Genomic DNA, 27,270 nt, shown 5'->3' with positions numbered 1-27,270 from the left:
AAATGTTTCTGTGTGAGTGTTAAATAAATCTTCAGCACCTCAGATTCACAGAAAAAAAAGAGAAGTGTTTGTCACTTATCAGTGTCGAAGTTTCGACTACATGTCTGCAGTTTCTATAGCCGCTCATTAATCTGCTTTTTGCAAGACACTGTGCTCACTATAGAACCACTTGATGCGAATTACAGAAATACAAGTTAATTTTGTAATTGGATATTAACGTGTTTTTGTTACGACTGGACATTTTAACCCAACCCTCATTTCTATGTATAGAAGCGGTCACGTGTAGACAAGTAAGATTTTTGCTTCCTGTTGTGATGCAGTTAAGCCGTTAATGTTAATGAATACGCACCAGAGGTCCACAAAAACACTTTATATTTGTCATGGCTAAGGAGATGCAGTGTAACTGTATACATCTACCAGCATTTCACTTTTAAGGTTTGGTATTTAGACTAGGCATCTCTATATGTTTAGACTTCTTTCCAGTCTAAATGTCAGTTGTGTTTGTGGGATGAATAAAACTGTGACAAAGTCCTGTTGTCAAAACCAGAAAGTGCATTACATGTACTTTTAAATTTAACATCATCTGACATTAAGCAAAGCAGGGAATATTTGTGAACTGTATGGCCAAGAGTTGGTGATTACGTGGAGATTCACATTTTGCAGCCAGGAAAACGAGACAGTTGTTAATACTGACACCCAAATTAAGATTAGTCAGACTACATCTTCTTTTCTATTGCAGTTTCTTGGATTGTAACAAAAAACATTATATCAGTTTTATTTTTCAGTTTTAATCTATGAAAGCACTTTGTGTTCCTTTGCAGATGTTTGTGCACAAAACATGTGACACCTACTGTAAAATGTTAGAGATGAATGAGCTCCTTTTGAACAGTGTCAGAAATATACTGTAGTTTCATTAATGCATCGGTTAAAAAAAAGTGTAAATGTGACATGAATATAATCGCAGTGTTTACCTTTTTTCTTTTTTTTTTTTTTTACTATTGCCTGTTTAACCCTGCTAGAAAAAACACACAGTGGAAAAGCAGAAATGGTTTTTAATAACTTTAATTTTTTTTTTTTTTTTTAATTTAAGAAAACAATAGCCTACTGGTTTGAATTGTGCAGTCACTCTTTGCCATCTGCAACATCATTTGTGTTGTCGCGCCCTCTTCCGGTATCTTGCGTACATGTACATGCGCTGCTGTGTGCGACCATCAGTCACTATGTTACTGCTTTTAGTTTCGTCAGAGATGAAATGAGGGCAAGGAGCAATAAATCAGTTTCGAGCAGCTCTTATGTAAAACTTCAATAAATGCTAGATTGCAGAAACTCGTCCTGTCCACCCGCAAGAAACTGAACTGAGACTTTTATAACAGCTCTCATGAAAAGAGGACACTTTTCTAAAAAGGCCTGCTGAGCGGCTGAAACAAATTGGCATGCAATAGTCCGTCGCCCTGCACTACTGTTTTATTGAAGCTTAATTGAAAATCACAACACCAGTGAAAACAGGAGACACTTTCCCAGCAGTGCATGCAGAAGAATGAAAGCTGTTAGTCATTTACACCAGTGTAGCTGTATGCGGCTTCCTATCAGTATTGGCCCTTATTAATCTATTATTATTTTATTATTAGCATGAAGAATGAACAATAAATAGGATATTGTTTTGTTTTGGATCATCGCGGACTTTGTTCATGAAACAAAATTAAATACCATTTGGGTCATAGTAATGTTTAAAAAATATTATCCGTTAGTCTCTTATTTCTTCGAGCTTTTTCTAAAAATAATGCAGGGAGATATGACATGACCTTGACATCATTTATGTAGGATGGAAAATACACATGCATGCCTACATGCATGTTTTTATTTGGAATTACAAACAACATAAGGGCCACCCAAATGCAAACATTTAGTTATTGTTTTTGTTTAATATTCCTGCCTTTAACTGGAATTATTGACCACAAAAGAAGAACGACCTAACTAGGTGCAATGAAGGATGATGTTTCACAGGTCTGAGTAAAAAAAAAAAAAAAAAAAAAAAAATCAACGTTTGGTTTTCCATTGAAGTCTGCTGGGAAATCACGCAGTGGGGATAGAGGGGAATACCAAGTCAACAAACACCCAGTTTCACTGGCTCAGTCGCCGGTTGCTTTCACCGCGGATAAACAGTAACAATACACTTCAATCAAATCAGCCCTTAATTTAGTTTTTATGTCTCTGACATCCCAAAGAAATATCAAGATTTGTCCTTTTTTTTAAATCCTAAGCTTCTATGATTATTTCTTTATAATAAAAATATCATTGATAAATGATGGGAATGTATAAGTTAGTTAAGCAGTCCTGTCGTTAAGCGGATCTCGGGCGGTACTGGTCCGCGCGTACAATATAACCGGTTTCATTCTGACAAACACATCTGATACCACAGAAAGTCACACAGTAAATCCACAGTGTAGCATGTGCATTCTCTATTTCGACTTACATACAGCCTACCGTTAAATACCGTTCTCAGAGCAACCCATTTTTTGTCTTTGACATAGAAAGTGACATAAAATAACTGATAGGCCTTTGCGTTTCATTCAGGCTTGTGTTATCAAATTATAAAGCTTCGTATGTGTTAATTAACAATTAAAAAACATGCAGACTTGCAATATCAAAAATACAGCTTTGTTTTTTTTTCCTTTTTCTTTTTTTCCCCCTCTTGTTGTAATCAGCGCCTTGACAGTGAGACAGTGAGTGACCGTTAGCGTCCATCAGGACTGAAGTGCATCCCGAGTTGAGACAGCCCAGCTGGAGCACCGCTGAGCCGGCTCATGAGGCTCCTCTGAATGCCTGCCTCCGCTCCGAGACCCTGGCCCTGTCTCTCCTGGATGTATAGAGGGAGGCCGGGATAGACGGCCGGTGGTGGCAAGTAGGAGGACCGCCAAGGCAGCAGAAGATTATTACACACTGCCGAGTGACTCAGGTGAGGCACCAGCCAATTCTGAGGTGTGTATGACAGGGCGGAGGCATGGTGGAGCGTGTCAGGTGTGGATAGAACTGCTCGGATAGAAGGGGCGGGATGGGAGAACTCGTCGGTGGAGTTGGGGATGTCGTCGCTGGAGGAGACCTGACGCTGGGCATCCATCTCTGCCTCCGCTGACCTCCCGCCCTCCAGAGCTGCTCGGGGAGAGAGGACACGGGGCCTGGAAAGAGGGAGGATGCCTTGTTGCGTGCCACAGTTGTGCGGACTTAGTGGGTGAAAACTTTTATTCGGGCTAAAACAATTGATCTTTGACTCAAAGAGGCTGTTTTCTTGATGCCTCACACCCAGGAGGGAGGCTGGGGCGATCCTGCTGTTCCCCCAATGTCCTGCCTGGAAGAGCGCAGGGGCATGAGCAGGTCTAGGTGACAGGGGCATGGAAGAAGCAGCAACAGATGGAGTGGATGCTGCCCCAGATGAGGCAACTTTGCTCTTTTCTAGACTCAGGCTGGTGTGATACTGTAGGCTAAGCACATGAGCCCGCAGCTGTGCGTTCTCCTCACTCAGAGCCAGCAGCTGACCCTCCATCATCAGGTCGTTCAGCCTCCTCTTCTCCCTGGACCGCTTTGCTGCCTCGTTGTTCTTGCGCCGCTTATCCCAGTAGATGGAATCTTTCTTGTCGGCGGGGATCATCTCCCTCTTGCGGCGTGTCACGGGGCTTACATGGCTACTGCAGGTCCGTAAACGCAGGAGACGTCGAGTCAGCAGGGAGGACCTTGTCACCGAGAACAGGAGTGCAGGGTCTGCATCTGGATCCATGTAGCCGCTGCTCTCGTCCGACGAGGAGGGCTGACAGGGAGCACCGGCCCCACCACCGCCAGGGCTCCTCGGGGTGGACATGGCACTAGACTGAGGCGAATCAAAATTTCAATTAAAACGCCTTTACTGAACCTGGCTATTAGTCTATCTATCCATCGATCCATCAGTCCAGTCATATTAATTTTCAATCACAAAGGAGTGCGGTGTTTGAACCTTCTGCGACTTTTATGACAGATATTTAAATCAATAAGCTGCAGCTGCACTTTAAAACTTAACAAATGAAGCAACGGCCCAGTCGCACTGCTGTGCACTCAGTATCCAGGAGTCAACAGAATAAGTAGTAGCTCCAGCCAAACATCATAATGTTGCATTCGTGTTGATGCATCATTGTTAAGCTATATAATTCAGTAACAGCTTTGAAATGGGCGGTTCTGTACAAGCACTTTTACTTTTTAAACCCAAGTTACATTTCCAAATGTACATTTTGCTTGAGTTAAAAATTTGAATACAGGACTTTTACTTGTAATGGAGTATATTGGCATTGTTGTATGATAGTAGCTCTGAATACTTCTCCCACCGTGTAAACTCATCATATTAGTAAACAGCAAAAGTTTGTCTTTTATGTACATTTTTGTATACGGTCAGAAGATTTATTTAAAAATATCCTGAGGTTATAGGTAAGAGAGTGAAACGATTAATAGAATAAATGTTTTGTCTCCTGACGACTAGACTGTTAAAATCGTTGCACTGACCTCAATGAGAAGATCTCACCTGTGAGATGGTTTGGAAGACAGAATCAACTTTGACACAGTCCGCTGTATTTCTGCAACACACACACGGCAACGTTAAAGCGTTAGACGCAGCGCATAGATAATGTACTTAATTTTACTCACAAGTTTGTGTACGTTACATGTTTGCTCGGAGAAGGCTGCGCTCACCTGTCAATCACCATCAGCGGTGCTGAAGAGAGCAGAACTACCGGTCGGCGCACGCATATACTGCATGCGTGCAGCCAATCGCGTTGTGTCCTCGTACTGTCTGTCTAAAGCTGTGGAAACCGATCCGGCAACTTCACATGGAGAGCGGAAGTCCGAGGCAACGGTGAGGTCACGATCAAACCAACAGGTGAGACCGAAATGAGTCACTTTGGATCGACTGTCCCACGTATTGCTTTTGTAAAGTTACTGCACATCGATTTGCCTGATCATAGCCCATTGCCTGCTGAACGGTGCATTCACGTAGCCCTATCCAGGCTTTAGTCATATATTTCCATAGTAGAGTTTACAGAGGGGTTTGCATTAAAACGCGAACAATACAATTTATTGGTGGGAGATTATTGAAATAGGAAACTTAATAGCTCGTAAAATGAGATAAATCAGGAAGGAAAATGTAAATTTAAAAAAACAGTGTTTCAAGTAATAAGTTCGTTTGGAGATGAATTAACCCTTTGGCACTATAAAACTTTAACATCCCCCAGAGCTGTTCTCAATATATCTGCCATGCTCTGTACTCATTATGGAAACTCATAGCTCTTAATTTCTCTTCAGATAGAAAAGAGGGTGTCCCGCCCCCTTTTCATGGACCTCACCCAGTAGGGAAAGTCAGTTTATCTGGATTTACGCACTCTGCACTAAATTTTGCTTCTGCACCTCCTCTTCCCCGAAGCACTACAGCACTAATAATAATACATTTTTGCAAATGTCCCCCACAAAACCAAATAATAATAATAATAAAAAATAAAAAAGACCACAGAAAACCACTCTTTGCCTTTAAAACAGCACTAATTCTTCTCAGTACACTAGATTTAGAAAGCCTCAGTATCTTCTGTCTCTTCATGTTTTGCAGCTTGACTCCATGATGTTGAGATTAGGGTTCTGTGCGGGGGGGGGTGTTGAGACTCCTTGTTCTTCTTTTGTCTTTGAATATAGTTCTTTATATCTCTGGCTGAGGCAGCACGGTGGTACAGTGGTTAGCACTATCGCAGCAAGAGGGCTCCAGGCTCGAACCCTGGTGTGGGCTCTTCTGTGGAAAGTTTGCATGTTCTTCCTGTGCCTGTGTGGGCCTTCTCCTGATACTTCGGCGTCCTCCCACAAACCCCAAAACATTAGGTTAACTGGCTTCTCTACATTGCCCATAGATGTGAGTGTGGGAGTATGTGGTTGTCTTTGTGTGTTGGCCCTGCAGTTGACTGGCGACGAGTCCAGGGTGTACCCCGCCTCTCGCCTGTAGTCAGCTAGGATAGGCTCCAGCTCCCCCACGACCCTGATGGATCAAGCGGTATAGACAATGGATGGATGGATGTCTCTGGCCATATGTTTGGGCTCATTGTCATGCTGCAGAATGATTTTGGGACCAATCAGGTGCCTCTCTGATGGTACTGTGAGATGGAGAAGAATCTTAGCATCTGTAGTTGCTGGAACCTTTATTTAATTTGACGCAGTGTCTTTTTTGGTGGTGCATTTCTCAATTTATGCTGGGACCTTAGGGCCACTCCTGCTCTCCTCCTGCTATGACTACTCCACGCGGTCCATCCCTTTGCTTGGTCCATTGATCCTTCCGTCCAAGTAACACAGTTTATGTTGGCATTAAAACCATAACTAGAGTGGAGTGATGTCATTTTAATACGGATATAGTGGAGCACTTTTGGTCAGAGAGACTCTCGTGCAAAGCATTCATAGTGCTGCATGTCGTGGTGTATCTGAAAAGTGATGGAAATAGTCGTCTAAAAAAAAAAATAGAGTGTGAGAGAGAACTTCAGACTGTTTCACCTCCACATGTGGTTAATCATGGTCAGAGTAGGTGTGAATGTCACAATGTGATGGAAAGTTTGAAAAGACGGATTAATTTATGGACCCAGGCCCTCATATCCAGTGTCGGAAAGGTTTTGGGTGGAAAGGATTTCTGAAACTATTTAACCATCCGGCAGCAGTTTCCATGCAGTACACTGCCACCTTAATGCAAACATTACATGACAGCATGTTACATGTGCTTACAAGGTTGCCAGTGCTACTACCTTAGCCTGAGGCAACATGGACTTTGCAAGCAAAAACTTTTCTGTTTATTTTATTTTCTCTTCTGTTTCAGATGGCTCTGTACTGTCAGCTGCAGTGCATCTCAGATGTTATGTGTTGCTCCATTAATCCCCAATCATCTTCCAGATACCGTCCACTGCATTACCGTATTGCATATCATCTTCTGGGATATTTATGTGTCCTCAAGCCTTGTATGTTTTCCATTTGAGAGTCCTGGAGTCACTCTCCCACAAAGGCTACCAGCAATAGTTTTGCACAGGAGCTGAAGAAATTCAGAGTAACACACTACAAGGATGTCTTCAGTTGAGCCCTCATACCTCCTCAGTAACTGTAAGTCTTTATTGAATCAATGACCAAACTATAGCAAATCATCTTGTCCTTGAAGAATACCATAAATATCAGGTGCAAAGTTGTCCACCTTTTAACACCTAGCAAGTTCAAGTTAATGCAGTCGGAAGATTGTGATCCTCCTCTCTCATCCTTGCCATCATCTATTTCATTTAAAGAAACACTGCCATATGTGAAAGTACAACCGCACTAAACAATGCCACCAAAATAGAAAACCACACACTACATTGTACAAGATCACTTGAGCACTTTGTGCGGAAGATTCACTATGCTTGGTGTGGGGGCTGCTAAGAGCAGGAGGGGGAATGTCCTAAGAGCTATCAGCTCTGTTTGTTTAAAAAAAAAAAAAAAAAAAAACTCCAGCAGATTTTTCTCTCTGACTCACAGTAACCACAAAGGCCACAGTCTGCCATGTTCCAACAGACAGGTTATTCTTTCGGTAAGAAGATACTTTCCAGATTTGTAGAGCAGTAGTAACATAGCAGATTTTATTGTTTCCTGCTGATTAGTCTGATGGCTTTGATGAGAACATATAAACAAGGGCGTGCGCACACACACACGCACACACACACACATCTCACCGCACACGCACACAGGAAGGGCACCATCTTAACACCCAGTAGTAGCAGTAACAGGAACTTGTCTCTCTGAATGTTATGCCACCCTATACAAATGATACAGGTAATTGTACATAAATAAATGATATGTTTACATTTCAGCTTTGACTTTCTGTACTGCACAGTACTCACAGTATGTGTTAATTTTGAGAATGACTCATTGTCACAGTTCAAATGAACATGCTCAGAAAGCATTGTGGTATCTCATAGTGGGCCTGCATAATTTTTACCACTGCCACTTTCTCATTGTGTGGCAACACCCACATCCTGACTGCATTTTGCAGATGATTTGTCTTCATGTGGATGATCTATCTAGAACAGTATATGTCCTGTTTGTTTTATAGCGGTTCAGAGTCCAGTTTAGTAAAAGCTTCTGTCTGAGAGGGAAGCACACAGGTGATATAAAAGCCTCGCCAACTGACTAACATTGTTCTGGTTTTAGCTTAGCTTGCTACCCAAAATACGAGTACAATGGACTTTCCTTGCTAATCATTGTTAAAGGACGAGGATGTCGCTCTATACTTTCCTAATCGTCAACAGATCCAGTGAAAAGACCAAAAGATCGGCAATGCATTAGTCAGTTTCTCAGTACTTGCTCATTAGTTTCACTACGTTCACAATGGGCATGTAGATGAAAACCATAAAAATAGATAACAAACTTAGAGTTTCATTTCTTAAAAAGGCTACATCATTTCCTTGTAGATCAGAACACTGTATTCAAATGGGAGGAGATGCATGTGTTTGGGACTCGCTTAGAAGTGGATGAGACCATGCTCTTACTCCCATACTTACTTTTACATATTTCTAGCCACGCTTGCCCTTAGTTAGTTACATCAGTAATTCTTCTCAACCTGTAGTATTATGCACACCTACTATCCTGTGTGTTTGTAATTATTTTTAGTTTTTTGGGGGGGGGGGGGGGGGGTTGAATTGTTCCCAGTATTTTACAGTATATTATATTGATAAAGTTTTAGTTTAATTCTTGTATGCACTGATGATATTTACAAAATACTCGACCTTTGTTGTCATGGTTACAGTAATAAACACAGTTAAGGCTATGGAGCAGTCTTGGTTTGGATAAGTTTACAATCTTTAACATATAATTCAAGATACAACTGTCTGACTGAGTGAGACACCACCGAGATAAATATGGTTCTGCCAAAAATGTTTTTTCAGTACACGGAAGTGCCTTTTTTAAGGGAGCTGTTGTTTGTCAGTCAAGAGAGAAGGATGTCCATGTAGCTGTGAGAACGTGAATTGTTACCTTAAGTTACTGTGAACTGAGTTTTCCTCAGTTACATATATAGAGTTTAGTACGTAGTACAGTATAGAACTTCACTGTATATAGTTTTTTTTTTTTTTTTTTAACTTTATTTACTAAGTTAGTTACTAATAACTAGCGCTGTGTATATTTTTGCTGTATATCTTTTCTGCACTGGTTGTGTATGCATGTACATAATATGTATACATATTTATGTATATGTGTAGATTGTATATATACTTATTTTTATTTTTACCTTAATTTTATTTTATTTTATTTTCTACCCTGCTGCCTGTACTGAGAACTGCTAAACAGCATTTCGTTGTTTTTAAACTTGTCTTTTTAGACTGACAATAAAAACCTTGAAACTAAGTTGTTACCTGCAACAATGCAAGAAAAGCAAACACTGTTCACAGTTTTCCTCCAGAATTTGGGGTCATATTCTTCACATTTAGCAGAATCAAGATGCATTTAATTATGCATTTGAGGTAAAGCTCTTTAACAGGCTTTGCCGCCAACAGTACCAGTTAGAAAAAGAAGCTTGTCATAAAATCTTCCAGATATGTTCTCCACAGGGCCATGCAGTCTTGCCAATACCCTCTAAACCACAGTTTTATCATTACTGACTTTGAGTGTGCACCTACTCATTTCACTGAACAAAGTGATACCACCATGTGACTCATCATTGGGGGTTAGTGTAATCAGTTTATTGCTGTAAACTTTGATGTTGTTATGTCACCCCCCTACTACTCACACACTCTCCCACCAAACCTCACCACCATGTTCTACTTAAACAAGCTGCTGTTGTCTGTGCACAGAAAGCCCATTTAATTGGAAATACCGCTGCTTTGCTTTGGCCTCATCTTAACCTATTTAACATCTGTTTGTATGTCATGTCAAACCTTATTTCTTTCAAAGCCCTCTCAGCAAGGCCTGTTGTGTGATTGCTGGTGTTGTCGTCTGCTGACCTGATTCCTGCTCCTTAACTTGGCTGAGCTGTTAACCACTTTTTACAGGAAGTTGAGCCTCAGCAAGCACAGAGGGTATCACCTCCTCGTAGCAGCAGTGTGACTTCTGTACAGTCTCACATGAAAATCTTACAGTCGTGCTGAAGGCTCCTGAGAAAGCACAGGCAGAGAGCATTGTGAAGCTTCCCACAGCACAGGGCTTTCTCACACTATAATGAAGAAAGGGTTTGTCTGAGGGTCAAGCACTGCTGAGATCCTGTGAGATACTGAATTGGATGAGAACAGACATGCTCACTTTGAACGTGTAGTGGAAACTTTGTCTTTATTTTAGGACAGTGTGAGAAAGAGCCTGTGTGTTTTGGGTTGGTTCTTGCCAATTGTGGTTTTCATTGTCAGGTTTTTATAAAGTGTTAGCTGTGATACAGTTAAAACAGACGCCTGAAAATGACATCTCTCTGTACTCATTAATGGTTTGTCGTGTGGCAATAAATTATATAAATGAATGAAAGTTTATTTAGAAAATCATTTACAGTACAGTGACTTACTTAAAATGGCCATTAAGATTTCCATCATCAGATTATTATTTCTTGGTGTATATTTGGGGCATTGAGTTTTTTAGTTTTTCAAGCTATTTCAGGTTTAACAGTTTGTTCATATTTCAATTTTGTATTGAACAAAGCATGAGGAAGTTAAACTTGTCATCTTCACTTCTTGTGTTCTTGTCACTGGCCACTGACACTGTGGTAAGAATGAGAATTTGGAAATCTTTTTACATATATTGAATGACGTCTTTGTCAATTAGTCAGTTCCAAGAACTTAGAAATAAATACGAAGTGTTAATAATATTTTCAGGGCTTGTATTTTTGTTTGGCAGCTGGCCCATAAACCTGCATGGGTAATGTAAGATTCTTTGAAGCCACTTACTGTTTTTAACTTGCCATTTACTTATTTTGCTGCCTCTAGCACTGACCCACGGAGGTGGTGCCTAAGATCTAATTGATTACGTTTTTTTAATTATGAGAACCTCCGATATGATAACATACACATTTAAGTGTTTTGCCCAGCTGGCATGTTGATGTTCACAATATCCATAGGTAACTGAACATTTCATTTCTCTGTTTTGAGAAGAATTTGATATTTGGCTTGATTTTTATTATCACTCGAGTCTAAATTTCTGACATTTTAATTTGAAATACTTACTATAGTTTGTAACAGGCTAATAATTTGACATAGCTTGATCCTCTGTCTACGATTTTGTAGAGTAAAAAAAAAATTATTAGAACCCATATTCTTGAGAGACGCCTCTCCTGTGTGTTTATGGCTGTGAGGTTTGGCAGCCGTGATGGGCAACGGTTAAACTGTGGTGGAAATGCCTGGCCTGTTGACTGTCATTGCTTGTGGAGGCCTAAGAGCACCTTTGCCACCCCACCAGCACATCACTCTAACCACTCTCATGCGCAGCCCAGCTGTAAATATAGATAGGAAAGATCGCCCTAGATATGCTTGCACACTCACACACATACAAGACGAAAGATTCACACACGTTCAGGTGTTGATGCGTGGCCTTTGTGGGGACAGCCTCACTAACATAGGGAAGAGAATGAGACAAAGAGATATGAAACCACAAATAGTACATTTAACGGACACTGAGTGAACATATAAATTCAGCGAACTGCCATTTGTTCAGAGGTGCCATTGTTAACAATTTCACCCCTTTTTTTTTTAAACCTTCATCTGATGGTTAAACTGCAGTGGGTGCTTACCTCCACCAGGTGGCATTAGATTCATGAAGAAGGCAGAAAGACTTCTAAACAAATACTGCATAGCTTGTCTACAGCTAAGCCTACTTCCAACCCTAAAATTGAAGATTAGATTGAATAAAATCAGGCATATAAAAAACATACATACACATACATTAGTCTTTTCTAACTATAATACTTCTCATACTGTAAGTACCCTTGAATATAAGAACTTATTTTCAGGAAAAAAGACCTTTGTTTGAGAGCAAACAAATGAAAAAATATTTTTTTAAATTTTAGTTAAATATTTAATTTTAATCTCAGAGTACATAAATTATTCATTCAACACCACAGACCAAACCACACTTTATTCTCTTTCTTATTTTTTATTATTATTACATCTGACCTTTAGTCGCTTATGTGTAAGATATTTTGTTTTACATTTTTGGAATCACAAAATATACATGGAGACTTTGCTCATTCAAAACAACTTAGCAACTCAGCATTCGTAAACTAGACTGGAGGCAAGACCTATTTAATCTATACTGTGAAAATCTATATTTGTATATGATTTAATGTCTATATAGGATAAAATAATAATGATAATTTAGATTACTGTACACAGACAGAGGTTGTAGGAGAAACAAACCAAAAAAAATTAACAGATGAGAACTGGATTGTGGAGTTGACCATGCATGCCCAGTCCGATAGCAAAGATTTACCGCTTTCACATTCCTGTAAGCCAATACTCCCCCAGTTGCTATGGTGCAAAGGCACCCTTACTGTACTGTCACAAAGACTTTCTGGGACACTGAAGTTATTTAGGTTAGTTAAAAATTCATCTTGTTAGCATTTGTAGAATCTTTCTGGGTCTGATTTGTGGTACATTGCTCCCAAATACTAAAGACATTTCTATTTTTGCAGCTTAATAAGTTTAATAAAAAAAATAGATGAACAAAACAGTGATTTGATATGCTTATACTCTACTGGCTTCAGTGCCCCTCCTCCATTCCTCTTTCTCTCCACAGGTAAAGGAGTACACTCTGTGACACCTGAGCCTTCACCTGGGAGAAAGAAAAAGGCGAGGCCAGAGCCATGTTGTTGTGTGATAAGGAAAACGACAAAGGAGGGGGATGGATGAAACAGGTGTGTGTTATGAAAAGCAGCTGAGGAATGGTTATGAAAAAACCCACGTTAATCTCTAGCTGTGGTCAGTGGAGCTTCGTGATTGATGGCTCAGCTCTGTCAACTGGTTGCAAGTGCCATACAGTGGTCGAGAACAGTCCGGGCAAACAGTGCAGGTAAATGCATGACTCTTTCTGAATTTTATTGGTTAATTATATGCTCCTACTTATGTTTTAAATTATTATTAACAGTTTTACAAACAAGAATTGTTAATAGTGAAAATAGACTAGTTTAATGTCTTCTCTGATTTTGCGCTGTTCATTAATTTGTTGTCAGATGTGTTCTAGGTGTTAATTACCTAGCAACAGGTAAAGTATAATGTGACTGTCACTAATTGCAGTTCACATGCTGATGAATCTGCCTTGACTTTGTGTTTGAATTGTCACAGGTTCGATTCTAATGGTTGGATCTGAGCGATCTCAGTTCTCTCTCACCAGGGTTGCTCATGCAGCTTCCAGTCAAGAGTCATCCAGAGACATTGGTACATTTCTCTCTATTTCATCATATAGAGAACAAGCCCAGAGTTGCCTTAAATTCACCTTTGTAACATTTTGTATGTGTAAAAGTGGTTGCTAGAGGATAGGTAAGCTTTGCACAGCTACAACAGGCAGGGGAGTCTGTTTAGATCAGCACTGATTTACAACCTTTTGTCAGCTAGGCTATGTTGTGTGTAAGCATGGCAACACAGTATAATGAGTTACAAGACTGATAAATGTAGCTTAGGAGGGGACAAAAGCAGCACTTTCATTCGGTTGTCTCCCTTTTGTAGCATAATAAAGGTCTACAAACATCGACACAACATCATGGCAAAGGAAAGTACTGAATCTGGTACGTCACTTCTGATCTCCACCCTGTATTTTCCTTTTTCTTCACCTGCTCACCACTGTATTTACTGAGATGTATCCAGAAGGGAGTGAAGTTCAGTGTGTTTGATTTGAGATTTGAAATGAAACATACTATATAATTTATATCCATTAACCCAACACCTCTGTGTTGTATATAGCAGCCTGCACATCCAGAGTGAAAATTTCTCCTATAGGGGATAGTGTTTCTTCAGGAGATGCTGTTAGAGTCAGTTTTATCTTCTCAAAGCTCTGAATGGGAGGATATAAGAATCCCTTTGAGATACGGTTAAGGTTATTCCACTACATACGGTTGCATATTAACCGCACGCTCACAGAAACACACAAACACACACACACATCCATCTCTTGTCTGCTGATGAAAATGATATATTAAATCACTTTGTGCAAATGGAGAGCTAGACCAAGAGTCTGACTGTAGTGTGTGTCTGACAGGCCTCTCATGGGAGGTGAGGGCAAACAGCCGCCACTACCACAAACACAAACAGAAGAAATCCCTTTTATGCTTCCACTGGGGGCGATACTCGGTAAGTCAGTCCCGCTTGAGCTTATTTTCTTCCACATTGTACCCTAAACACCTGTTGGCATGCTCATGAAATGAGAAACAGATTAATGTATTGATACGTATGTTTTTCCCTTGTTGTTCTTCTTGTTGGTTGTCAGGACAATGTGGTGCGCAGCTACAAGTATTCCCCCCTGACTTTTCTACCTCTGACGCTGTTTGAACAGTTCCAGCGAGTGGCCAATCTCTATTTCCTCCTCATGGTGGTGATGCAGGTCCGATGAAGGCTCTGTTGTTCTCTCTTTCTCTCTCTATCTTTTAACTTAAGAAAATCAGACTTGAGTACTTTTATGAGCTAAGACCTTTACTGTCCCATGTTAACACTGTTCAAATAAACATTGCTAACTGGAGGAGCAAAACAAAGAACAAAAACAGCCTGAAGTCGCAGCAGTAAGGCTGCCATGTTTCTTGCAAATGTCTTGCTCTTTTAGATTAAATTGACATCATATCATGATTTGACACAACTGTAGTAATGATTCAAAGAACGAAATGTTCTCCAATGTAAGGAGACAGCATAAAAACACATTGAGACCAGCTGACAAGAAAAAAGGAAAAACCTGCAAACATGGTGGTAACACGGCAGAGCAGTATAATGTGAACAGGAAAGTGCACTGGTCTGTCAAGAAGGCGAGTCTATAAAAATCTGTTTTAGGGCCTGATTTAAAAGCTGAGACAGTGTCAGACCAAAGACTGTTCCTGACTGTTCCAAAGGTGCAGCTACAGGAAAAGCTCAGGTCACATCTTGACTTTGACGTGAACTCTAACCCACACGTGTCTAAATGGCCCTTTGTAACAGGAAGAAGTTAAAAGTTCACTGATTTACCCCTGATCATATTAAGCCCTGTAAGAAATCAGCGGGGTAAAATGGATTCTTATATAAGTTAATAAAATGCAAGCTGTCTGTGCTAAGATATCGACTGTGCAGTAATTATTCAGTTGCCTCACCAGGGCATCTTCTTAAAGTAAGACTGTTCTTAACCAAATATATTTGTTCCATAAATTTCTTATCGTAATTGGCACTTTGTGTGTATTGTTTATACAATGTGTATGATTACATTTCCTTTTTCTTCTGTGTGTATCCATGCTTACATGTTGTTTCCAGTGTGTCCCTGCCATCTCATCCATACCCTGGTACATCACTATCATCCCTCTGATCATCGTACTCTCTGTGAGAGGGCTGAAAGACCTCGCCAACGACATGGTGAGACCACTGCACGCTCCCTCGTGCCCCCTCTGTCAGCCAAGTATAGTCTGGGATGGGGGAATACCCCTCAGCGATGAGTGTACATGCTCACACACAAATGCATGATCTTAAAACACAAATATATGACCGGGCTCACGTATGCATTTATGCACCAAGCACTTAAGCATGTATGCGCTCTTTTCTCTCCTTCATTGTCCTCATTGACTCCTTGTCCTCTCCTCATTGACAAAACCAGTCATCCCAGTAGCATTAATTTTCTCTCCTATCATTAAAGCTTTTCCTTTTAAATGCAGGCGTGATGTTTTGCATGGAGAATTCTCTGGTTAAGTGCATCACTGAGTTACGGTCGTTAACAGCTCTGGGTGAAACGCTTGCTTGACCCCTCTCTATTGACTAATCATTTAGTGGAGGGTGTAAATCTCCCAGCTGGTGTCACTGTAGAGCCCCGTAATGGCGTTTCTCCTTTCTCCTTTCTCCTGTTCAACCTTTCATGGCCACCCTCACTCCCTCTCACACGCTCCCTGTCCATCACTCTTTTCCTCCATCCACGTCGCGCTTCTCAATCTGTCTCTTTCTCACATTCTCTTTTTTCGGGCTGTCTTCCTCTCTCTCCATCTGTGGTCCAGCAAAGGAGACGCAGTGACTCTGAGATTAACTCCCGACCCTGTGACGTGCTCATCTCCCAGAGGTGAGGACAAAGACAGTGGGTTATTCTCTCAGGACTCGGTGCAGTTCCCGTTTGAAACAGCCCTCTAATGAAGCTCTAATGAAGTGTGAATGAGTGAATCCCTAGATGCTCCCTTTGTACATTAGAGCAGCACAAAAACACAGAAGAACTATGACTAGGATCTTGATGCCATCATCATCTGAAGCTAGGACACCACAGATGTGTTTTTACAATTTACTCTACTTTTATTTTCTCATTAAATCATTGATTAACAACAGTTTTGGGAAGGTTTAGTCCCGCATTTTGAAACTTTGGTGGTGAGGCTATTTTTTTCTGGATCTCTGATTATGTCCTCAAAATAATATCTGTTAAGTTGTTGATCAATCACAAATCAGTGAAGTGCTCGTAGGGTGTTCCTGCATATTTATCTCATGTAATTTTTACTTTTACTTTTTAAAATACGCTTAACGCTCATCTGTTCTCTGTCTTAGCTTTAACACAGCACAGTGGAAGGACCTGTGTGTGGGAGATGTACTACGGATCCACAAAGACCAAGTCATCCCTGTGAGATACTCAATGTAGAAAAAACAAACAAACAAACAAACAACAAAACAAAGCTGTTTTGGAGTAAACAAAGTGTCTGATCAGTTGTTGCGCAAATAGAAAATGACAGCATTAACTACTTGTTAGCCTATGCTATAGACAGCTGTTATAAACATTTCAGCACAGAGGCATCCATCAGTTGAATTTTTAAATATATATTATATAATATATAAGAAAAATAATAGTTGAATTTTGCTCCATTTGTATTCCCAGTGACTTTCCACTGAGCTCGCTCTCTGCCTTATTTTCATATTTTCCCTCTTTGCTCACAGGCAGATCTTCTCCTCCTGTGCAGTTCAGAGCCTCACAGTTTGTGTTATGTGGAGACAGCAGACATTGATGGGTAAGAATCACAGTCAGCGTAATAAATCCATTCACTCATTCTGATACTTTTCTGATTCAGTCATCATTTGATTTATCGGATAATCACCATAAACTACACACACTATTGTATGTATTAACTTTTTGTGGATTATATGAGTAATAATAGTGGTGCATTTACAAGACTACTTATTTACTTGCACACTGCCTTGACTTCTTCCTTGCTGGTCTCTTTAATATTGACAATGAATGTATTTTCTGCATACAGAGAGACCAATCTCAAATACCGACAGGCACTGAGCGCCACACACACCGAGCTGACCTCTCACCCCTCAGAGGAGACCCTCGCTGCCTTTGATGGTGGTGATTTCTATTAAAAATGCAGATTCCAAATGTGCTCATTTTAAAGTAAAGCAAAAATTGCGTTGTCCTAAGTAAGTACAGATGCAACCTCTCGTTTTACAGGTGTTGTGCTCTGTGAGGAACCCAACAATCGCCTGTACACCTTCAGGGGCCAGCTGCACTGGCGAGGACAGTGTCATCTGCTGGACAACGAGCACATCCTGCTGAGGGGAACAGTCCTGCGCAATACAGAGTTTGCTTATGGCTTGACCATATACACTGGTACATGTAGAGCAATTTATTCCGATTCAAAAAGGGGATATCACCACAGATTTCTCTGGAATTCCTACGCTTGAGAAATTATAGAGAGGGGTAGAATGAATTAAGTTCTTTTTGAGTTTAAGACTAAGAGGCTGAGGTATGTGGATGAAGAGAGGCCCTGATATATGGCACAATGCCCCACAGAGGTGTGTGATAAGAGATAAGACTGTTGCAAAATGTTTTGTCTCCAGGCCACCTGTATCCTCATTTCACCTTCTACTGTGGCCTCCACTTGCTCCAATGACAAATTTTATTATGTGGAATACATTATACTGCTAATTATGGGCAGTACTTAACTCTTGCTAGAGTGGGTCTGTTAACGTCCGACAGATTACAGGCTCCTCTGTCTCCTCCTGTCTTTTAAGTGATCATTGATCGGATATTACAGAACCAGGCGGAGGTGTCATGGATGTCACTGCTATGACCCTTTCAGTTCTGGTAAAGCGGATCAATAGATCAAATTCTTCCAGAGATGGGTTTAATACCATTCATCAGAGAAAGTCTATTGTTATGACCCCAGTTTAGCCTGAATATAACTCTTAACCCTCCTCACACACACTTCACATAACCTACTTTAAATTAGGTGTGATCAAGGTTGACATACTGTTGTCATTGTAGGACTAAGTTTGAATCAGTTGTCTGTCCTTGAACAGTTTGACGATATGACACACATTCTCAGTTTTGTCATTTTTACACATTCAGCTCAGGGTCTTTCAGCAGTCTATGTGAGATTGAGACAACAGCACTGGAAAACATAATGTGAAACATTATTGATCCCTGCAAGGGAAATGCTCTCTTCCCCCTGACCTCTCAGCAGCGGGGTCAGACACCCCCGGAGCTGTTAGGGATTCAGCATCTTGCTCAAGGGCACATCAGCAGATGCTTGCTGACACGAGGGCTCGAACTCTCACCCTCTGGCTGCAGGATGGTCTCCCAACTTGCTCGGCCAGGTCGCTGCAGCGATAGCATCTAATTGCAGTCTGTTCTGTACCAGGCGCCGACACTAAGATCTTGAGGAACTGTGGGAAACTGAGAGTGAAGACGACGCAAACGGAAAAAGTTTTCAACAGAGTGGTGATCGGGGTGAGTGGGTACAGGGCAAGGGGATGACAACCATGAGGCATATTGTATATAAACTGTTTGTCTATATTCTGGATCTCCAGATAGTCCTGTCCGTGCTGCTGGCAGCTCTGCTTCTTGCCATCGGCTGTGGCGTGTTTTCGAGTCAGGTCATGAGTCAGACAGGGGTTCTCTCTGCTCTGGTGGTTAACGGCAATCCAGTCTACACCGGGTTCCTCATCTTCTGGAGCTACATCATCCTGCTTAGCCCAGCCATGCCCATAGCCCTCTACATCTCGTTAGTTACATCTGCAATACTGCACTTGCTAATATACATATATTAAACACACTTGTGTTTGTGCGTACACTGTCTTACTATGTATGTGTGTTCCATGCCTGTGTGTCCATAGGTTTGAGCTGATCCACACGGTTCACAGCCTGTTTATTGGCTGGGATTTAGGGATGTATTGGCAGCAGGCAGACAGACCGGCCCAGGCCAGGAATACCTCACTGAACGAGGAGCTCGGCCAAGTGGGATACCTGCTGAGTGACAAAACTGGGACACTAACTCAGAACCGTTTGCTCTTCAGACAGTGCTGCATAGCTGGGGAGATCTATGGTAACAATTAAAAGACAGTCATTCTGTTTCACATTAAAAAACTGTAACTGTCTCATGAATTTCCACACAGTAAACTACTACGCTATAAGACAAAGTAAATTTTCAATGTGATATTTTAATTGTCCAACTTAGAAGGAAACACTAACATTGTTTGTCTCCTGGTTGTCCAACAGTTCAGTGTGTTTATAGGAATGTGTGAAGTTAACAGATTGTATCCTATCTAATCAACGCAGTAATTTGCTTCCTTGAGTATTAATTTATGAAACAATGTTTGATAAAAGGCAGTGATCAAAGTTTCCACACTGGCTGACAGTGGAACTCTGGGGAGGCGACCTCACATAAGCCATGATGAACCTCATTCCTCAAGAGAGAGACAACAGGGGACACTTAACATGCTCATATTCAACAGCCACGTGTCCATCTTCTAAATATTTAACACCACCTCTGGCCACAGAAGACAAACCGTAATTGAAACCTTGTCAGAATCGCATCAGCCATATGTCGTATGTCTGAGCCATTTCCTGCTTCAGACCCCATGTCTTTCTTTCCCAACATTTCAAATGCTATTTGCAAATTGTTAAGTATTAATCATTTTTCTACTTTCACAGGTGATGCATCAGTCAGGGCAGAGGACATAGAGGTACGACATTATTGCTCTCAAATCTCTGAACTGTCTTTTGTTCTTTCTCCACCTCCTCCTTATGTATTTCCAACCACATTCCAAGATAATATCAAATAGTCAGGGTTAATATTTTTGTAATCTCTGCTGCCATCATTATTAGCATCAGCATTGCCATTAGCATTAGCCATAGTTGTATGCAACACTGTATAAAGTCAATGCAGAGTAACTTTGAGTCTGCCATCTTTTCCCCTACACGTGTGCAGCCCATGGACTTAAGCTGGAATCCATTCTCTCGCGGTGGTCTTTGCATGTCGGCTCCCAGCCTGGTGGAGAAACTCAGAGGACAGCAGTGTCCAATCAGCAGACAGTTCCTCACCGCACTGTCTTTGTGTCACACTGTCATGGCTGAGTGGAAGGAAGGTGAGCTTATACGTGTGAGATGGTGTGAGATTGTGTGAGATTATCCGTGTTGTTTGTGATTCAGACCAAGGTAACTGAGTTGTCATCCTCTATCTGATAAAACAGTCAAACCTCAGTCGATATCTCACAGCACTGGTCTGATATTGAATGGAATGCTTGGTTCTTGTTTTCGTTTTGTTTTTCTAGTACGCTGACTGACCTGAGGGGGGTTCTACATTTAAAGGCCAAAATATTGTCATTCACTTGTGTGTAAATATAATCTCAGACACCAGCTGATAACAAAATTTGAAAGGAAGATGCATTTCATTACATTTACCACTTAGTTCCTGTAATAACATGCATTGATGAAGTTACTCACAAGCGCAATAGACAATTCTTGGAACATGTTTACTTCCACCTTGTGTTTTGACTGTGTTTCTCCAGAGGCTCCAGTTTACCAGGCTGCATCCCCAGACGAGGAAGCTCTCGTTGGTGCAGCCAGGGAGCTGGGCTGGGTCTTCCTTTCTAGGACAAGAGACTTTATTGTTGTCTCTGAGCTGGGTGTTACTCGACAGTATCAGCTGCTGGCACTGCTGGACTTTACCAGCAAGAGGAGACGCATGTCTGTCCTGGGTGAGAGTGGCCCTCTAAATATACACAAATAACAAAATATCTTCAACCTTACGATCTCTTTTGTAATTAGAGATATATTAAGTTCTCCCGTGTCACTGTCTTTTCGGGAAAATTTCATCTATATTGGTTTTGTGTTGTTTTCCAGTTCGGGAGCCAGAGGGTGGGTTAAAGCTGTACTGTAAAGGGGCGGACATAGTGATCCTGGAGAGACTGCAGAAGGACTCTCTGTATCAGGAAAGGACTGAAACAGTGCTTGAGGTGAACTAGAGTTTCTACTAAACCAGCAGTGTGTGATGTACAGTACACATAGTGAGCCTACTATTTATATGGCACTATGTCAGGACATTTTTGGTCTTCATTTCAGTGTTAAACTGTAGAAACTTACCCGTAATGAGACTTTTACTCTTTTTTTAGGGGGATTGAGCAAACAAGACGCAATGTGTTAACTAGTGAGCTTTAAATGTGCTGGTAGATGGATTTTGTTGCCTTTGGACAGAGCCATTCTAGCTGATTCCCCTGTTTCCAGTCTTAATGCTGAGCTAAGCTAAGTGGCCGTTGGCTGTAGCTTTACATGTAGGCGTATTTCCCAAAATGTCAACAGTTTCTTTAAGAGCAGTAAATCACAGAGGTAAGTTAAAGCACATAACTGTTTGTCGCTGTGTTTAACAGAGTCAAATGCAGAAAAACAAACTATCAAAAAAAAACTGTAACACACATATATATTTATTTATTTGTGAATGTGTAACTTTCCTTGTCAAAACAAGGAAATGGACCAGTCATCTCCAATTTAGTCTTCCTGAGACTAGTTGGGACATGCATGCAGGACTAAAATGTTTATCTCATGTTTTCTCTGTCGATTCTTCACTTCGGCCTCAAAGATCGCTTGTTAAATAAAGTGCGGCCTGTCAAATAACATGTTAACTTATCTCCTGTCAGCTGTTTGCTCAGGCCTGCCTGAGGACTTTGTGTGTTGCGGTTCGATCTGTTTCTGAGGCATCATGGGAACAGTGGAGTAAAACTCTGGCCCAGTCTGCGGCAATGGCGACCTGTGACCGTGACGCAGCGCTGGAAAAGCTATATGATCACATGGAGAGTGAGCTGCAGGTGGGCTGCTCCTCAGTGTGATTTTATATGTTTATTGTCAGTTCTACATTTAGAGTAGTATAGCTGATCATTGAAACAGGAAGACCAGTACAGATAGCCCTTTTAAATCAATTTTGTGCTCAAGGATTTCTGCTGTTTATGTGTCTCTAAAAGAACTTTCATATTTGAGGAGCAAAAAGTTTTCGAAATCCCATATCCTATAATCCTATGTGTTTTTTCATGCTATGAGGTTGAATATCACCCATATCATCTCCCCATCAATCCGACAAATCATGCTATTGCGTAATAAATCCAATATTTTGTAGGAAAGATTTTTTAATAATAAGATAACTTTCATGTTTTGTAGCTTCTGGGGGTGACAGCTATAGAGGATCGGCTTCAGGAGGGCGTGCCTGAGACTATTGCTCTGCTTCAACAGGCTGGGCTTAAAGTATGGGTACTTACTGGGGACAAAAAAGGTATCGTGACATACTGTAGCAGGAGGGAGGAATGGCACCATTTTAAATGATGTGCTGTAGCTACATGAAAAGAAAGTTTCACTGTGGTTTCTGTCTTTCCTGCTCCATTTTTCTGCACGCTGGTAGAGACTGCAGTGAATATTGGATATTCTTGCAAACTACTGGATCCCGATACCAGATTACTGGAATGGCAGGAGCTGAGGTTAGCAATGATAAAACCACACAAACACACACATGCACACACTCGCACTTTCTCATTGATCTTTGTGTGTTTGCCCCTGCAGACAGATACTCCAGGCCCCAGACCCAGGGGTGAGTTTCTTCAAGGCCAGACAGATGGAGCTGTGGGCTGTAGACACGGAGATGGCCAGAGCGAAGACCGCTGTGGTCCTCACTGGACCTGAGCTGGTAAACACCGGACTGTACAGTAAATAGGTTGCTTATTAAGTTTTCTAAGGGCTGAATAGCTGTCGTCATATAGTTATAATAACTCATGAAAGGTTGTTTTGTATATCAGAGACTAGGAGAGGTCAGTTGAAAGCAGAAATACTACTATTACTACTACTGCTGCTGCTGTTTTCATCGTGATGAGGTATTGGACATAAAGCATAAAGTTTTTAGGCGTGTATCAGATTTTCTCTAAAAACATATACTGACACAAGATGCCTTAAAGGCCATGATGGGGTGTTATTGTATATGAACGATTTCTGCCAAAGATAAAACAGTTTTGGTGTTTTCACATCTAAGATTTCTGTCTGTTCTCTGCCTCTTTCTCTGTGCTTTTCTAACTGGTTTGAAGTGCGGGGCTTTGCTGGAAGGAGGCGGTGTAACGTAACTCCGTGCACTAATTGGGCTTTAGCAACTTCTGAATCAATCAATCATTTTTGGGGTTTTTGCTTGTTTTTCCAGGTCACACCCACACCCCTAATGAAGCAACATTTTTGACCATTAAACTTTTAATAAGTGATACATGATACAAGTAATACACGTGTTGCATTTTTAGTCATGAATGTTTTAGCATGTAGTGAAAAGCAAGTTTTCAGGGGCTTTAAAAATTGATTACAATTGTGAGACGTCAAAGCTGTCTCTATTAAAACAGAGACCATCATAAATCCAAAAGCAAATATGGCAGCTCCTCTAAATGTCCTGTTAAAAGGTAGGGCCATTTAAACTGAGCTGTCTGATGATGTTGTACCCCAGGCAGAGTTTGATCAGAGACCAGAATGGGGGGCCACGTTCATGAGCCTGGCAGAACAGTGTCAGTCGGTGCTGTGCTGCCGTGTAACGCCTGCACAGAAGGCTGACATCGTCAAGTTGGTGAGGAAACACACCAGCGCAGTCACTATGTCCATCGGGGACGGTGCCAATGATGTAAACATGATCAAAAGTAAGTCAGGCGACATGGAAAGATGACAGAGGAAATGTGTGTTGGTAGTTCTTTTTTTTCTGCTTTGATTGTTTGTGTTTTTACCCTCTATTTCTGTTTCAATCCCTCTCTTTTCCTATCCACCAGCGGCTCATATTGGTGTGGGACTGGCGGGAGTGGAGGGAGGTCAAGCAGTGCAGAATGCAGATTTTGCATTGTCCCGGTTCAGATTTCTGCAGAGGCTTCTGCTGGTGCACGGGCGCTGGTCATACAGGCGCATTTCCCTCTTCCTGCGCTACTTCCTGTTTAAGACCTGTGGCTTTGCTCTGGTGCACGTATGGTTCGGTTTCTTCAATGGCTTTAGTGCTCAGGTCAGACACGTGGACTAAATTCAATGACACGAAGCCTTAAAGTTACGTAAAGCATCTTGTGTTTATTCCACTGCCTGTTTCTCTCTTGCAGTCTCTGTATGAGACATGGTTCATCGCTCTCTACACAGTCTTCTACACAGCATTCCCAGTTATGTGTGTGGCCTTCTTTGAACAGGTGAGATAAAGGTTTTTATTAACTAGCCAACCAAATACAGATTTCTGTCACAATACTCCAGGCTGCCTCTTTGTATTTTAGGATGTGAGTGCAGACAACAGCCTCAGGTGGCCTGAGCTGTACAAGTCCGGACAGCGACAGGAGCTCTCCAGCCCTCTGATGCTTTGCCTGTCACTCCTGTACGCCGTTTACACATCGCTTGTTCTCTTCTTCATCCCGTTCGGAGTTTTCTACAACACAGCCTTTGACTACCAGACCATGGCGGTCACTGTCGCCATGGCTGCCACGTTTACTGCCACAATTGAGGTCAGGATGGCATTTATCATTCAAGACAATCACAGATGATAGAACATCATTTTGTAAACAAGGAATTTTAAAACATTGTTATGGTAACTCCACACTTTATTTCTCATATTCAGAGAAAAGAGCTTCTGTCAAAAATCTGATCATTTAGAAATTATGGACTCTACTCAAACTGTAGCTGGAGCAACCAAAAATGAGGCAGATTATAATAAAAAAAAAATATATATTTTTTTTCACCACTTCCTTACAGTTAGTTATTGTACTGTACATGTACCATGGTCCTGTAACTGTACTGTTTCTGTTCTGTCTGTCAGATTATGCAGCTGACCAGATACTGGACTAAGTTCAATATCGCAGCGGTGTGTGTCTCTGTGCTGCTGTTCTTCATCTGTTCCAGGATCACCCACAACTCCCGCCTGTTTCAGAGATCACCCAGCGACTATTACTTCCTCGGTACACTTCTCTGCTCAATGCAGGCCCACTCCTTATTCATTCCTGCAACCCGAGTGGAGACAAACAGCATCAAAAGAAAATAGAAAAAGACATACACCATTTCATGAAATGTCCATTTCAGTGACTATTTAATGCCTTAATATCTTTTGATCTGATGTGAAGGATCTGTCATTGTGTCTGTGAACAGGTTTGATTGCTCTGTGCGTGTGTCATTCATCAGGTGTGTCTGATAAGGCCTTCATTGATCCAGTTGTGTGGCTCACAGCTCTACTCACCTCCTGGATGGCTGTTTTGCCCTCAGTGACCTCTCATGCCCTCAATGTCATCCTCACCATCCATGACAGACACAAGGTGAGACATCTGAATGCCAAAAAAAAATAAAAATAAAAGACAAAGTCGACAGAGGCAAGAAGAAAAGGAGGTGGAGAATCAGATTACAAAGGTGTAGTTAACCTATGTTTGTAAAAATATATATTGAAATTTTTGGGACAGCTACAAAAATCCAACATTCTACAGTTCTATAAAATATCTCCAAACAATCTGCAGTGGCCTCACTCAGGTGTTTTGGAGAAAAATTTCAATGGTTACATAATAATTTCAGTGTTTTTCACAGTGATAATTCTCAGTTTGAGTGCCTCATACTGGGTTGTGATGAAACCATACTTGCTGCTGAAGGATGTTGTTGACATGTTCAGAAACATATGTTTTTGACTTTAGGATCAACTCAATATGATGCTGAATTTGGTCACTATTTCATGCTATTTTGAATCTGTAAAACGGCTGAAATTGTTTACCATGCCTTGTGAGGGTTTTTTTTTTTACACTAAGTCATTAAGGCTTCTCCTTTCCTTAAAGTACAAATAAACATTTGTAATGGGTAATGCTCACGGATTTCTCTCTCACCTGGCTGTGATTTAGGTCCACAGTGTGTCCCCTCAGCCGGTGGAGCTGAGGTCAAACTTCAGAAGAGGGACGACTTTCCGCCGTTCCTCTTATGCCCTCTCTCAGGGACCTGGACATGGACGCCTGATCACCTCTGGGATGCACATCCACAGCACAGCGCTGCCGGTGCATGAGAAGGTGACTGCTGACTTACAAGGCTAAATTCACACGAAGCACAATAATAACACTACAAATTGCACATGAATAATGAGTTTCTAATGGGAAAGTATGTGAATATGTAGACTGTTTCTGTAACACAGACTTGAAAAGATGACTCGTTATATTTTCTGTATTTTGTTTTTGGGGGGGCGACTCTTAGTGGAGCTAGCACTCTTTTGTATGGCTGCTATTTTCCAATAAAGTAAGTAATATAATATACAAAATACATTATGTACCACAAACCTAGTTTATTACCTTTACATAGTTTACTTCTGTATGAATATCTTTCCTCTTTGTAGTGACTGCTGTTGTGGTAAAAAAAATTCAGATTTCCATCTGCTGAGGTCACAGGGGATTCCCCTTAAAAGATCAAACCAAACACAATAAACCAACAGCACCGCTTTGTTTTACAATTGTTTTATTTGTTAATTTATTTCAAAACACGCAATTTTACCCATATTATCCTTTTAAGTTTTTATTTTTCTGTAACAGTTATTACTCAGATTTTTTTCCTTCTCAAAAGTCTCAACTAGAGTGAAACTAAAAGTCCTCCACAGGCTCTCCGGCTTCTGCAGTGGGAGGAGGGAAAAGAGGCTTTCTGACGAGACGCCGTGAGTGGGCTTGTCCCTCGTTTCTGTGTGGGTGGAGGTGTGTGTGTGTGTGGAAGTATGTGTGTGTTACCTGTGTGTGTATGTGTGTGTTTAAGTGCAATAGGTGGAATGTCCACATGGCCGGTAAATCACAGGACCCGTAGAGCAGCCCAGAGAGCTAAACATTGTCTTCTAGGTTTGGTAGCCAGATT

At 41.2% G+C, this 27,270-nt stretch overlaps 2 protein-coding genes across 9 annotated transcripts; one reads left to right on the top strand and one right to left on the bottom strand.

The window, feature by feature from the left end:
- Positions 1–545: 545 nt before the first annotated feature.
- On the bottom strand, positions 546–4,797 carry si:dkey-172o19.2 (nuclear factor interleukin-3-regulated protein). 3 transcript variants are annotated; one of them, XM_041041000.1, is made up of 3 exons: positions 4,711–4,797; positions 4,544–4,595; positions 546–3,862 (listed from the first exon to the last, which is right to left on the bottom strand). In XM_041041000.1, the coding sequence occupies exons 1-3, from the start codon at positions 4,722–4,724 to the stop codon at positions 2,735–2,737; spliced, it is 1,194 nt and encodes a 397-aa protein (XP_040896934.1). In that variant the 5' UTR covers positions 4,725–4,797; the 3' UTR covers positions 546–2,734. The 3 variants fall into 3 exon arrangements, with proteins under 3 accessions (XP_040896934.1, XP_040896935.1, XP_040896936.1); XM_041041001.1 differs by having other exon boundaries at positions 4,525–4,595; positions 4,711–4,761; XM_041041002.1 differs by having other exon boundaries at positions 4,683–4,722.
- Positions 4,783–26,837, top strand: atp8b3 (ATPase phospholipid transporting 8B3). Of its 6 annotated transcripts, none has more exons than XR_005894229.1 (31): positions 4,783–4,897; positions 6,857–7,134; positions 12,766–13,038; positions 13,311–13,403; positions 13,692–13,750; positions 14,221–14,312; positions 14,449–14,562; positions 15,450–15,548; positions 16,178–16,239; positions 16,710–16,782; positions 17,094–17,164; positions 17,411–17,502; positions 17,608–17,766; positions 18,800–18,888; positions 18,969–19,162; positions 19,275–19,483; positions 20,092–20,123; positions 20,369–20,525; positions 20,949–21,137; positions 21,283–21,395; positions 22,074–22,241; positions 22,588–22,699; positions 22,826–22,901; positions 22,984–23,107; positions 23,900–24,086; positions 24,213–24,436; positions 24,528–24,611; positions 24,693–24,917; positions 25,312–25,367; positions 25,588–25,718; positions 26,286–26,302. XR_005894229.1 is itself a non-coding variant. In XM_041040997.1 (31 exons), the coding sequence occupies exons 5-31, from the start codon at positions 13,726–13,728 to the stop codon at positions 26,469–26,471; spliced, it is 3,426 nt and encodes a 1,141-aa protein (XP_040896931.1). In that variant the 5' UTR covers positions 4,783–4,897; positions 6,857–7,134; positions 12,766–12,883; positions 13,311–13,403; positions 13,692–13,725; the 3' UTR covers positions 26,472–26,837. The 6 variants fall into 6 exon arrangements, 5 of the variants coding, with proteins under 5 accessions (XP_040896931.1, XP_040896932.1, XP_040896928.1 ...); XM_041040997.1 differs by having other exon boundaries at positions 12,766–12,883; positions 25,229–25,367; positions 26,286–26,837; XM_041040998.1 differs by having other exon boundaries at positions 22,086–22,241; positions 25,229–25,367; positions 26,286–26,837.
- Positions 26,838–27,270: the final 433 nt, after the last annotated feature.

The sequence above is a fragment of the Toxotes jaculatrix genome, chromosome 6, assembly GCF_017976425.1.
Source record: "Toxotes jaculatrix isolate fToxJac2 chromosome 6, fToxJac2.pri, whole genome shotgun sequence".
In the NCBI taxonomy this organism is placed as follows: Eukaryota; Metazoa; Chordata; class Actinopteri; family Toxotidae; genus Toxotes; species Toxotes jaculatrix.
This window is presented reverse-complemented; position numbering and strand designations above follow the sequence as displayed.

What these genes read in the sequence shown, in the direction of transcription:
- atp8b3 (XM_041040997.1), top strand. Translation starts at nt 13,726, where the DNA reads ATGGCAAAGGAAAGTACTGAATCTG. An exon ending in TGATGTAAACATGATCAAAA is followed by an intron (nt 24,087 to 24,212) that starts GTAAGTCAGGCG and finishes CCTATCCACCAG; the next exon opens with CGGCTCATATTGGTGTGGGA. An exon ending in GTGTGGCCTTCTTTGAACAG is followed by an intron (nt 24,612 to 24,692) that starts GTGAGATAAAGG and finishes TTTGTATTTTAG; the next exon opens with GATGTGAGTGCAGACAACAG.
- si:dkey-172o19.2 (XM_041041000.1), bottom strand. An exon ending in TCTTCCAAACCATCTCACAG is followed by an intron (nt 3,863 to 4,543) that starts GTGAGATCTTCT and finishes GATTCGCCTCAG; the next exon opens with TCTAGTGCCATGTCCACCCC.